Raw genomic sequence first — 14,743 nt, 5'->3', positions numbered from 1 at the left:
CCCGTTATTACAAACTCTTGAAAGAGGTACAGTTGCACCCTCAGAGCATCACCTTTGGAATGATAATGTATGCTTTGTGCATCTGAACCAACCTTTGAAACCAGCATCTTGTTCCAAGGTCACCTCACACCGTGAAGGTCGTGTGTCAATATGAATTGCTTTTGATTTTTTTAAAGTCTGTAATTAAGACTGATGCATACCCACATTATTGTACTTGTTTTATTTATTGTGTCTACTATACCACTGTATATTTTTTTTACACATTTTCGTTGAAGTATAATCCATTCTCTTACAATGTTTTCATGCCGTGATAAGATGCACCCCTATTTTCTAATCATGTATCTATATAACATTTGTGAACTCAGTCTGTTTATATTGTTCATTATTTATCCTCTCTCATTCAGCATTCATGTTTTCTCCAGTAAAAGGTGTACTCTCAGTCATGTCACCTGTAATTTGTTGCCTAACGACCCTCTGGTTCCAGTCCACCGTATAGAAGCCAGTTTATAAATACAATTAATATTTAGTACTTGCTGTAAATAATTGTGCATTGTGAATATAAATCTGATAATATGTCACTATGGTAGTAAAAAGGTAATTCATGATATTGGAGATCATTTCTGTGCCCTACAATGTATGGTGGCCTAGTTCTCGGGAATCACTGTTTTAATGTGTTTGTTTCGAGCCATGACAGTTATTAACAGTGACATATTAAATGGCAATGAAATGAGTGAGGGGATATTACATTTTACAGATATATTTTTGAACAAGTAGATTAAGTGCCTCTCCCCACTAGTACATGTTGGTGTGTGTGCAGAAGTACACGTGAGCTCTTGGGAAGGATGCTTACAGGATTCCGGAATCAGCATGTATGTGAAATTATCAACCATAGGTCCTCTAGAGTGAAGCTGTCGATTTAGAAAATAATAATTCAGATTACAAATTAAAAAACAATCTGGAAAATGAGTTTGTATGCTGTCATATCTGCTCATATCAACAGCATTTTTTCCATTTATGGACTGTGCCTGTCTCACTCTCAAAATGAAAACGTGATGCTATAAGTGGCTTGAAGCAACTAGGAGACTAAAAGAAACTTGTCAGACATGAGTGATGGCATAATACCCTCTTTCTCTGTAGCGGTTGACACCAAAGTGCCAAAGGACACAAAGCTGTCAGCCTAGCTCCTAATGTGCCATCTACAGCTAAAATGGAAATGGTGTGATTGACAGGACGTAAAGTTGGATGCACTCTTCTAAATACATTGCATTTATGAAATCAAGTTCATGGATTTAGTTTCAGGTTAATGCAGACTATTGGATGCCATATGCCACAAATGTGAATCAATGAGCAATCCACAGTTACTCAACGGCCTTATTTGAGCAGAGGAGACAAATGTCTAGAAAGTGTACTTCATCTGATATCATCGTGTGCATATACAAGTAATAAACAACATAAATTTGGTAAGAAGTTCTATAAATACTAATAATTGTTAATATTTATAGTAGGAATAGTATGTACTGAATACATGGCTTTCTTTATTTTATTGTAAATCAGGACAGATGTAAAGGTTCAAATGGGTCTACATTAGTTACAATGTGGCCAATGTACAAAGAAAGTGGTAAACCTGCACCAGTGAAAATATGCCTAAGCCCGGTTACAGATTTTCAACTTTTTGCAATTTACATACATTCTTGTTAGGACGGCAGTTTTTCAGATGTAGTGCTATGAATCTCATGTATCTCCCTTTGACAAGGCTGTACATAAAAAGGGGCCAGAAGACATCAATAAAATGTTTCATAGATACTGCCCTGGTAGGGTTCTTAGATCTGCAAATAAGAACCAGGTTGTTGTTCGCAGGACTAGAAGAGCCAGGTGGGGGGGGAGGGCATTCACCCTGATTGGGGCAAATCTGTGGAATTCCCTTCCTTCCACTATTTCCTCTTTGGAATCCCATCTGGTTTTCCGGAAGTCTTTGAAAACCTGACTTTTCACCTGTCCGCCTGCTGGGTCTAATGTGAATTGTTAGCGTCTTCATCGTCTGATATCTCCTCTGTCGATCCAGTTCCGTAGCGCCTTGATCCCTTGGGCTAAGTCTGCGCTTTACAAAACTTATATTCATTCATTCATTCAATTTCCCTTGTGCATAATGTTATTAGCAGAAAATTAAGCACCGGGCAAAGGAGTCAGCTGTCCAAAAGCACAATCATTTTTTTTGTCCCTGCAGGGAAACCATTTCTTCCCAAGGAGAAAGCCCTTGCCCTACACTCCATCAAAGATGAGGGTGAACCTTTCCATGTCCCATTCTGGAATGGGAGATGCTCCAGCTACAGGCTAGAAGGAATCATTGACCATTGCCAGGGAGGATAAGAAGTGGATTGGGGTTTGGGAATGCCCACAAATAACTGAGATTGAGGCCATTAATCACTACCACCATGCACATGTCCTGAGATACACAACAAAACATCCCAACAGTACCAGCATTTAAAGAAATCAGATGGGCAGAATGAAGGTTCTCTCTTGATGAAGAAGGGATGTAAAATACACTTCTTTGCTTCTCAAATTAAACAGGGGTCTACTGTTATTTTAGAAAACAAATCCACAACGTCTACTTTTAGTTTTCTCTGTGCTCTTTTCTCCTAGTAATGGTTGCTTGCTTTCATATGTTTTCATCTATCTTTCTATCTATCTATCTATCTATCTATCTATCTATCTATCTATCTATCTATCTATCTATCTATCTATCTATCTATCTATCTATCTATCTATCTATCTATCTATCTATCTATCTATCTATCTATCTATCTATCTATCTGTCTGTCTGTCTATCTGTCTGTCTGTCTGTCTGTCTGTCTGTCTGTCTGTCTATATATATTTATATGTGTATACATATATAAATCTGTAACTAGATAGACAGATGATTTTTAGATGCTAATTCCTAACTATAACGTGTGTGAAACCTATGGTTTTTTAAGTGAATATATATATATAGATATAGATATAGACAGACAGACAGACAGACAGATAGACAGATAGATAGATAGATAGACAGATAGATAGATAGATAGATAGATAGATAGATAGATAGATAGATAGATAGATAGATAGATAGATAGATAGATAGATAGATAGATAGATAGATAGATAGATAGATAGATAGATAGATAGATAGATAGATAGATAGATAGATAGATAGATAGATAGATATACGACTACAATGAAACACATAGGCACAATTAGCTTTCCTTAAATGATTATCAAATTCAAGGACTGTTTGCCCCAACTCCATCAATGTCTTAAGAATACAAACCAAACTTTAATTCCCCCAACACAGATCCAAATATCCGACGTCACAAAGATAGGCGTGGGTTGTCATACGAAGCCGCTGAAGCAAATCTGAAGGCCTCACAGAAGACACACTGGTGTGCCCATCAGATGTTCACATGACAGTTTTCATTAACCCACCCAAACCATCAGCTCATGTTTAAAAGGTAGACTGATTAATAACTTGTAAGCTGCCAAACACAGTCTCAAAATCTGTGTTGCACCATAGAGGTAGATCCATACTCTTTTGTGATTGGATGGAAAAATGCTTCAATTAAATTTGGAACCCACATTCAGCAGCATCCTTCTGCAGATTCCACAAGCGCATGCTATAAAAATATTTTGTTGGGGTATTTCCTGATATTGTATGTCCTGTCTTCATAATGGACATTGTGTGCCAGCACTTTATCTTGCCAACCGTCTAATTTCCAATCACGTGTTGTTCAGCTAAAAAATAACATGGATTTATTTTAATCACATAATTGGAATTCTTAGCCACGAGTCCTGGTTTTGTATACTATAGAGTCTACAATAGAACGCTGTAAGAAAAGTCCTTCAGTTCATGTCTACCACCTACGCCTTGGTTTTATTTAGACTTTTTGTATCATAAATACATCTTTTTTCATTGATCCGTGCACAGTGAAAATGGGCAGAGTGGTATAAATTCACATTTGATGACTGTTTGCCTTGAACGCATGCTCACCCTTACAATAGGACGATGAACCTGCAGATGGTATTTTTAGATGATTAATCTATATTATTTTTTTCAGCCTTGAGGGACAACAGGATTGAAATGCTACGCGCTTCCTGGCATGAGCTGAGTATAAGCATCAGTGACGTGTCCCTGTCAGATGAAGGACAGTATACCTGTTCGCTATTTACAATGCCTGTCAAAACATCCACAGCGTTTCTAACAGTGCTGGGTGAGTATGAATTACATTAAAAAAATACCTGTGTTGTAGACGTTCATCTTATCTATACTTAAACGTTTACTATTTAATGATGGTGGGAAAGTCACATTGATTTCGCTGAAGCTGTGATCATAGGAGTTTTTGTTGTGATTACTTCTCATAACGTGCAGTGGCACCTTGGACCTCTTTGTAATCCCCACAAGAAAGCAACCGATAGGGATGTGCATGCAAAGTGTAATATGTGTGTATATATCTCAATGAGAAGGTATCCCTTTTCCATGAGGACATCCTCAAATTACAGATACAACGTTATACGCGGACAGACTCTTATCAAAGTGAGAGACCAGTTTGCACCTCAACATGATAAAACAGACTGCAAGCAAATCTTTTGAGAAAACAAAGACGCAAAATCATAGATCAGTTAACTTCATATAAAATATCTCAATCTCAGTTCCCAGATATGTCTGGAAACCTTTCCCATTCAGAGCTCAGGGGCAAATTAACATGCCCTGTTGCGTCCCTCTTGCACAATGCAACGTGGTGCAAGAGCGACACAACTCAAAATGAGATTTATGAAGCTACACAAGGCCACCTTAAGTGGCCCTGAGTGGCTTCTAAAATCCCAACTAAAGCAGCATAGTGCAAATAGCTGCATTGCCTTACTCTGCTTTCAATGGGTGTTGTGTTGTGTGGGTGTTCCCAAGCAATATCCATGTATATTGACTCATTCCCAGATTTACTAGAAATGGTATGCCTGGGAATGAGCCAAAAACCTACGCCTCCCCAGGAAGGCATAACAAGGAGAAATATCTTTAGTTCTCCTCCTTGTTTCCTCTTTCTATGTGTGTTGCATTCTGCACCACACATAGAAAGAGTAAATGCTCCAGTGGATTGTTTTTTGGTAGGAAGGTGCCATTTCCTGCACAAAAACAATCCACCTTATAACCCAGGCACCCTTGTACCATGGTGCAAGGGTGTCGCGATGGCACTAGGCAGCCAAAATGATGCCAGCACAGGGGTAAAGGCAGGAATGCACTGTATTCTACGTGGAAATCTCGTAAATCTGGCCCTCAGTGAAAATGTATCCCTACTTCAAGTTGACATAACTATAGAAGTGCAATGTTTATGGGAAAAGGCACAGCGAATATTTATGAACATCCAGGGCAGTGGCCCCGGGCCCAGAAACCCGAGGGGCACACTGAATCCTGACTATAGCTGGATTTTATAATTCAAGCAGATGCCAAGGGTGGCATTTCCTTCCCTGCCTTAGAGCCAATGACACACTGACTACAGGGCTGTGAACACCCATGAAATGCTGACTCTGTAGATGACAGCAGCTTTAGCAATGTGTCTCTCAAGCAAATGATAATGAAGTTGAAATGAAACAAAACAAAATGCTGTCAGAGTGATTATGAGTGCTTAACATTAACTCTGCATCTTCCTTTTCAGGATATTCAACACGTGGCTGGTGTTAGGTGCAGTCATTCCTTTTGCCTACTGTGGGACTAGAAATCTATGTGTGAACTTTTGGACAGCATGAGTGTTTAGCCAGTTCATATTGTGTTCCACTCATCCTTTTCCTGCACATGCATAAGGTGTATGAAATTAAGAGTTATTAATCCGTCTGTATATTTACAGTTCACTGAAAACCATTCTAATGTTTATATCTTGCTAAGGACATGTTAAAAAGTAGGTTTGCCTCATTGAAATATTTCACATGGTTAACTAAGATCAGACAGATATGTCAGAAGATATTTTTCTATTGAATTCTTGCTTCTATGCTCGCCTTATCCCTTGGCTGACTTCCAGACCTATATACAAACTTGACAAGGTTGCTTTGCTGAGGCCATTAACACATCATGTGAACATACCAAATATTTAGTTAACCAATACCATCTCAGAAGAAAATTCATATCCTCTCAAACCCACAAATCAAAAGCATTTAGAACTATTGTGTTTAATACACCAAGAAACTTGCAACATTGTACCAACTATCTAATGACCATATGATGCGGCTCAACAGAACAACATCCTCATAAGATGCAAAAAGGGAGGCCCTGGCAAGCCACATCAAGTCCAGTGCAAACCAAACCAAGGAACTCTTCACCATCATCAGAGAGTCTACCTGCCCATCAGCCTCTAGAACTCAGAACCCCTCCTCAAGAGACCTACTGCAGACCCCAGCAATCTTCAGAAATACCACCCCATCTTCCTGCTCCCGTTTCCTGCCAAAGTCCAGGAGAAAGCCATCAACCTCCAACTCACAGATCACCTGGAGAGAAACAATTTGCTAGACCCTTCCCAATCAGGATTCATATCAACCACAGCACCGAGACAGCATTGAACACAGTTACAGGCTACACACACTCCCTACTGGACAGAGGAGAATCTGCCGCCCTGATCCTTCTCTACCTTCCAGCAGCCTTCATCGTCTCTCACCACAACTGCACCAGATCGGAATCAAAGACAACACCCTGAGATGGATGGCATCCTTCCATAGGGAGTGCACTCAGAGAATCCGTCCCCCCATTCACCTCACAACCCAACAGCACCATCTGCAGCATCTTTCAAGATTCATCCTTAACCCTACTGTCTTCAATTTCTACATGACGCTGCCAGCAGACACCGCTAGAACCCACAACATCAACATAATTTCCTATGCCGACGTCTCTCTTGATCTCAGCTGACCCCACCACAACAAAGTGTAACTTCCACAACTGCATGAAAAACGTCTCCAACTCGATGAAGGACAATTGCCTGAAGCTCAACACAGTCAAAACCACAGTGCTGATTTTCAGCAGCCTCACCTAGCCTGTGGAACGGCACCTTATGCCAATCAGAACTCAGACCCACCCCTACACCAAAAGAGCAAACCCGGAACCTTTGCATCATCCTAGACAGTGACCTCTCTATGAAGTGACACGTCAACACAGACTCCTCAGCCTGCTTCCACACCCTCTGCCTGCTCTGCAGAATCTTCAAGTGGCTCACCATCAGCACTAGAAAAACAGTGATGCAGGCCCTCATCACCAGTAGCCTCGACTGCGGCAACGCACTCTATGCAGGCACTACCAGCATACTCATGAGAAGACTCTGGTTGATACAGAACACAGTAGCCAGACTGATCCTCAACCTGCCCAAAAGGACCCACATCACCCAGCACCTGAGAGACCTCCACTGGCTCCCCATCCAGAAGAGACGGACCCACACCTACAAAGCCCTCCACGACTAAGGACCAGCATACTTTAACCACAGCCTGAACTTCCACCAGCCATCCAGAAACCTTAATGACTGCGCACATCTACCGATACCACCTGGGGGGTGCTCTTTTTCCAACCTCGAGTCCACATCCTGGAATGCTTTTCACCTCCGAACATCACACTCGCCGACAGACTTTGTAAAGAAACTCAAGACCTGGCTTTTCGCCCAGCACCTGAATAACCTCACAGGCGATAAGCCACGCTATACATGTGCCAATTGATTGATTGTTTGATTAATTCACTCAATTACTCCTGCACTTGGTAGGAATTCCTTTGCAAGCATTTTGAATGTGGTAAACTAGTTTTGCAAGTTAAGTGTCTTTTTACAAGCTTGAAGGTTTGTGGATGTTCATCTACTCTCACAGGTTGTACTCCCTGGAAAGTCGACAAATCCAACCCTAATCCTAAATTGTGATTGTGAAATGCAAACATACTTGCAGAATTTCAATGTTCTCATATTCCTTAGTCTTTAGCAGGTATGCAGATAGTTTTCTACCTCAGGTCCAAAAGGTTGCTAGCAAATGTAGTATTTAAGTCTCAAATACATTTTAAGAGTCATTAAGATATTCCTCATTGGATTACTTTCATCAGTTGAGAAGATTGGGAACATTCATGTTAATCGTGGAAGTTCCAAACCATACACACCTGAGTAAATCAATTATGTGCCTAAAGCCTAAACTGGTGGATTTTCTGCCATTTCTGCCAGTGAAAAATCTCAAACGATTTTCCCTCTGATGAAACTTCTTAAAATACTCCCTTTATAAATATGAGGGTGGTTGGGGATTTTTCACACCCAATTTACCCACTTATTCCAACGTTTTTTGTAATAGCTTTAGGTGTGTAAATCAGAAGGAGACATCATTTGCTAACATTTATATATATTCAAAAATTCTAACTTTGTGAGTCTCATATGCATCAATCATCTCTCGGGTGTCCCTCGAGAGCGGCTAAAGTTTTCACCCCCCACTTCTAAAACTTACAATAGTGGAAAATCCACCATACTGGTTTATAATACTCTCTCATAAAGGCCAATATGCATTTGTAAAATTACACTATCCAATTTCAGAATGCTGCTTTGATGAACTTTAAAAAAACTAAAAAAAGTATATTTGCTCATGAAGGTTTCCTATACCTATATTTATCCTGCCTCACTATTTTCAAGGCAAAAACCAAAGGAAATGATGGACGGAGTGTTGAACATTGCAAGCACTCACCCCCAGTCAACTGATCTGGGTTTAATCCATCACCGTTCTTTAGCCCACTCTGCCACCCCAGTTCAGACATGGCCAGTATGTTGGTAGTTGAAATTGTCATAGTTAATAAAATAGTATATGGTAAAAAAAAATAACCAGAGAACATTTGTCATGCTTATTCGTTGACAAGAACTGGTAATGTTTCAGAAAAAGAAATCCAGGACCATGTAATTGCTAGAACAGTATCAATAAAGTTTTATTGCTTTCATCCAGCGAATTGGTTTTTGCACAGGGTATATATTTCTCTTACTCCCTTTGTCACAACTGTGCAAAATAAGTTCAGACACTTGCCATTACAAGGAAACCTGTCATCTTCTGCATCTTAGTATGTGGTAATCCGTGAAACAAATGAGACGCATCCTATGAATTTGTTTTACACCCAGAAATGGAAACGTTAATTTCCTAATTCACATGTTCTGCAGCACCTTTAAGTTCATGTTTTATCTCATTCCATGGCCCTTGACAAATGTTAAGTCTTTTATTGCAAATCTTTGGAAAAGTACATTTTTAAGTATTCAAGTGAATTTTAACAATACAGATATCAGTGATATGGGTATTTGGAAGAGCAATGCAAACAGTAATGCCACTGTCCAAGCATGGTGCTTACAATTAATGTAGCATAACCTGATGTCTGAGACACGCTTTCCAAGTTGTTTTGAATTATCAGGGATCAAAATCTCATTGAGATCAAACCATTATGCACGTTGTAGTTCTTCCCTGTGGTGATTTCATTTTCTGAGCTCTGCGGTTTTGATTTTTGGACACGTTAAAACTGTATATGTTCCCCATACCTGACATGCAAAACTTGGAGTTGTGCAAATGTCTCTAGGCATTACTAGATGAGGTATTTTATATGTCTTTGGTGGTTATTAAATCAATGCTTTGTGCAAACACATTTTATCACCATTTCATGAAAATAGTATTCTATTGGAGATCATATGACAGGAATATTTGTGCATATTTATGTGTGGCATTTTATTTTGGTGGTGATGTACACTGTTGTTTGTTATTCTGTTGTATTTTTCCGCTGCATTATTGTAATGATGTCTTGGTGTACTGATTATTTTGTACTGTATTCTGTTTTCACTGTTCCACTGTATTGTACCATATTATGTTTTAATTGCAATGTTATGTTGCATGTTGTATGATATTGGAATTTCTTTTTTTTGTTTACTTTAAATATGTCAAAATATGTTGCTACATTTCAAAGCAAAAGCATCTCATGTCTTTAAAGATCTCATGGCAATCAACCATTTACCACTGTGTCAGTTGATAAAATGGCATGAGCTCATTAACTGTTTAAGACACTTATCAGCCTGAACGTGTGACAGAGATCAGTCTTAAATTAGCACTTCCAGTATATACTTTGTGTGGTACTGCCACTTATGTCAAATCAGGTGCAAATACTATGGGACCTATTTACAAGGACTTATCGCCACCACAATGTCACTTTTTATGGTGTTCTGGGGCGAAATGTGGCTTAATACCCCCTTGTAAATAAGGCCCCTTTTCACGCAGAACTTAGCGTGAAAGGGGCAGGCAATAGGTGTTGCAGTGGGTGTTCCGCTGCAACACCCATTGCTTTTGACACTACCCCCTATTTGCAACTGCAGCGTAAATATGGGTCAGCATAAAAAATAACACCAGGGAAAACCTGGTCTTAATCCGGCGAAGCGAGGAGAAATGATTAATTTCTCCTCGCTTTTGCTGTTTCTATGTGTACTGCATTATGCAGCACACATAGAAAGAGCAAATCGCCACCAGTGGTTGTTCATGTGCAGGAAGGTGTCCCTTCCTGCACATAAACAATCATTAAATAATGACGAGTTGCAACTTCTATGTGTGCTGCACATAACAGCACACATAGAAATTACAAATTGTCAGTATGGATTGTTTCTATGCAGGAAGGGACACTTTCCTGCTCATGATCTATCATTCTCTGCAATGCAGTCACCCTTGCAAGGGTGCCTGCGTTAGCGCCAGGCACCTAGATTTAGCGCCAGCGCTGGGGAAAATGCAGGGGTGTGCCGTATTCTTGTAACTACGATGCATCCCTGCATTTTTAAACTGATGGAGCACAGCATTAGCAATTTTGGAGCTCACTGCGATCCGTCAGTTTATCTTAAAGAGGCCCCTATGTGTGCAAATCTGACATTTTTCTCAGAACTTGAAATGAAGCCCCAAGTAATTAAGGCTGTGATTTCAAGTGACTGGTAATAGTGCTGAAATTTCTTCCATTTTTTTTTTTTTTTTTTTTAATTTCAGCTTGGAAGCACAAACAATACAAATAGCCTTTTTAAATAACATTAACATCTATTACATCAATTACAGTCGTGAATTCCTGTAGAACATCCAATCATACCTTAAATCGTGATAAAACTAAGACAGACACATGGGTCTCAATTCCCCTAGAAAAAAAAAATAGGAAAATGGCTTAATTACAGCCAAATTGTGTATCATTTAGCTTTCCAGCCATTGTGTAAATGGGGCCCAAATTTGTGTGCCCCTGTCCCATCTTCTCCTACCCCCCCCTTTTAAACACAGCTGACTCAAGATTATAGAGGGCTAAGATCCTTGCTCTCCAATTCACAAAAGTTGGGGCAACAGAGTTTATCCATTCCGATGTAATGCATAATCTTATTTGCGACATTGCAATGATATTAGAGCAATAATGTGACTCGGTCTATTCAGTGAAGTATCAGTTTCACAACCCATTATTACTAATTCAGCTGACAAGGCCATGGGAATTTTGAGGCTAATATTAATAAATGTTTGTATAAACTGAAGGAATTGGGCCAGCTTAGGGCAGGCAAAGAACATGTGGACGTCGTCAGCTGCTATTATGCCGCATCTAGGACAGATGTGACCACCCCTGCCACCCCATTTATATATTTTAGCTGGGGTATAATAGAGGTCATACAAAGCCATATAGCTTCGGGAGCGTAAGCTTCCGGAAATTAAAACCTTACCAGAGAGGTCTAACGTTTGAGCTATATCAATATCAGCCTTACAAAACTTGTCTTCCCATTTAGCTCTAAATATCAGTGTATCGTCAGGTAGAGCTGAAAGTAAATTTCTATAAATTGGCCCAATTCGTGAATTTTTAAAGATTAAATCCATGAGTGTATTCCTACAAAATAAAGTTGGAGTATTATGCAAAAGTGTAGAAAGGTAACTGCGGACCTGCAAATATTTAAAAAAAATCGTGGGTATCTAGTGTAAAAGTATCTTTTAAAAAGAGAAAAGTAGCCATATTCCCCTCATAAGCCAAATCCCCTATTGTCTTGATACCTTGTAACCGCCATCGTATTGTAACATTATCTTGAAAGATACAAGGGCGCAATCTGGCTGCTGACAAGGGGGTATAAAAGTTAATGCCAGAGATTGACCATCTACGTCGAACCTTCCTCCAAATTGAATGCATAGAAGTAATAACTTTAAATTTAGTCTTTTTGTAATAACTGGGTTTGAGTACTGACGTTAATATCCCCTTGACTGCTTGTCCTAAACCTATCTCAAAAATAGATGGTGCCCTGCATGGCGAGAGATTTGCTCTGTCCCCAAACAGCGGAACGGCAAATGTTGAATCATCGCTGTCCAGCTGTATAACAACAAGTTGTGTACAGACCACCCCCCCCCCCCCTTTCCAGTGGTAGCTGCATCCAATTGCAGCCCTACGCGGCTGACGATAGCCCCATAAAAACCTGTTGCAACATCTCTCTGCGCGGACAAGGCTGGACTGAGTAAATTCCAATGGGATGGTCCTAAATGCATAAAGAAATTTCGGGAGTATCAACATCTTTAAAACATTGCGTCTTCCAAACAGAGACAAGTGTAAATTATCTAATCTACGTAATGTAAAATTAACTTTGTCTATAATGGGCAAGATGTTCATATCAGACAGTCTATCAATTGCGGCTGTTATTTCTATCCCTAGATAACGTGCACTCTGGACCACCGGCGCAGTAGAAGGGCCCATCGTAGCCGTTTGGACCACCTGTGTTTTCTGGGCGTTAAGCTTATAGCCCGAATACTGACCATAATGTTTGGCTGCCACTTTAATTGCTGAAAATGAGGTGGAGACGTCTGTGGTTATCACTATAATATCGTCTGCGTAAGCTAGAACTTTAATTTCGGCTGTATTAATCTTAACGGGAGCTATATTCGGGCATAGTTCAAGTTTACTCAAAAATGGATCTATATACAAAGCAAACAGCAGGGGGGAGCACGGGCAGCCTTGTCGAGTACCCCTGCTGATTGCAAAAGACCTTGAGACCTGTCCAGATATAGATTTGGTTGCCCGAGGGTTTATATATAATGACTGCAGGGCACGGATAAAGTTGACACAAATCCCCTTCCAATGCAGGACCCGCCAGAGAAACCCCCAGGCAACCCTGTTGAACGCCTTTTCGGCGTCCAGCAGGATTGCACCAAGGGGGGAACCCGTGGCCTGGGCCCAGTCTAAGAGTGCAATAACGCGGCGGACATGGTCCGTCGTGTCCCTGCCTGGAATAAATCCATGTTGACGGATGGAAACTAATGATGATATCACCAACGCTAGCCTTGTTGCCAAAATTTTTGCGAATATTTTATTGTCAGTATTGATTAGTGATATCGGACGGAACGATGCAGGGTCGAGCTCGGGCTTATCCTTCTTTTTAAAAAGAATTATGGTAGTATGGCACCAAGAGTCTGGAATCTGACCTAATTGTGCGTCTCTAAGTATCTTCAAAAAATCCTCACGAATCTCTGACCTAAATATTTTATAAAATTCCATTTGCCAATGAGTTCAGTGCAGTTTCCACCTCATCCCATTCTATGGGTGCCGCTAAGACAATGTTCTGTTGATCTGTTACTCTAGAAGTGTTAAGATCTGTTAGAAAGGTACTGATATCATGATCTGTAATTGAATCCTTAATTTCTTCCGTATAGAGGGATGTATAAAACTCAAGAAAAACAGATAGGACAGATTCATTGGGGTAAAATTGTGCATTATGGAAGAAATTTCTTGTTTTGAAATTTCTTCCATAATGCACAATTTTACCCCAATGAATTCAGGTAGCTGTATTCCCTCACCAATTTCTGCATGTTCTCCACACAATTAGTCACATTTTCCCTACTCACATTTTGGGAAGATTTTATGTGAGTGTGGGAAGTATTGCAAGTGTGATATCCATACACAACATTTCATTCACAGTGCTAGTGGTAACAGGAGTGATTAATAACAGGATCAAGAATTATAGGCCACTTTTAATGTAGGACTAAATCTTCAATGAGATGTAAACAGCTTATTAGAACCTCTTCTCTGTGTTTTGACAGGTGTTCCCGAACTGCCGCAAATCAGTGGGTTTAAATCACCAATCATGGAGGGCGATATGATGCAGCTTACATGCAAGACAAATGGAAGCAAACCAGCGGCTGAACTACGGTGGTTTAAGAATGACCAGGAAATAAGAGGTGAATTGGGTTAATGTCTTACGATCTACTGCACTCCTTGAGTCGATAGCTGGTTTATTCTAGTCATGTTCCAGTGGCTTAGTGCTTGAATTACTTTATAATACATGGGATTCTTTAATCCCTGTTTAAGTGGCAGTCTCTAATTTCTGTATAATTGGTGACCCAGTCATCAATTATAATGAAAACACGTCAGAACTCAACAACTATAAGCTATTACAGTCCCTTTCTGATGTCAAAATGCCAGCTGCCAGAGCCAGCAGCCAAGGTGAAAGGAATGTCATGCCATGGAGCACAAGTGAAGCAGCTGTCTAAAGCAACAAAACCAGAAGTTGCTTTTCTTTCTTCTGCTCTATTTTAATAGCTTACAATGACAAGTAAAGAGAATATGTTTATTTTTTGCTCTCCTTAGAGAAAAGCTAGAATCTTTCTGGTTTCTAACCATTCTAAGCTAATGCAGGTTTTATTTTTAAACTGACTTCTATTGAACTGTTTCTAATACCAGTTTGAAACAAATATCTAACAAGTTATATTTTAATTTTGC

General features: G+C 39.9%; 1 protein-coding gene across 3 annotated transcripts in view; it reads left to right on the top strand.

Annotated features, from left to right (window-relative positions):
• Positions 1-14,743, top strand: part of CADM2 (cell adhesion molecule 2) — a 1,670,972-nt gene that overhangs the window by 1,228,419 nt on the left and 427,810 nt on the right. For all 3 annotated transcript variants that reach the window (XM_085623020.1, XM_085623021.1, XM_085623019.1), the window contains 2 exons: positions 4,092-4,244; positions 14,065-14,202. In XM_085623020.1, coding sequence (XP_085479146.1) covers positions 4,092-4,244; positions 14,065-14,202 — 291 coding nt within the window. The remainder of the gene's footprint in view (positions 1-4,091; positions 4,245-14,064; positions 14,203-14,743) is intronic.

The sequence above is a fragment of the Triturus cristatus genome, chromosome 8, assembly GCF_964204655.1.
Source record: "Triturus cristatus chromosome 8, aTriCri1.1, whole genome shotgun sequence".
NCBI classification, from domain to species: Eukaryota; Metazoa; Chordata; class Amphibia; order Caudata; family Salamandridae; genus Triturus; species Triturus cristatus.
This window is presented reverse-complemented; position numbering and strand designations above follow the sequence as displayed.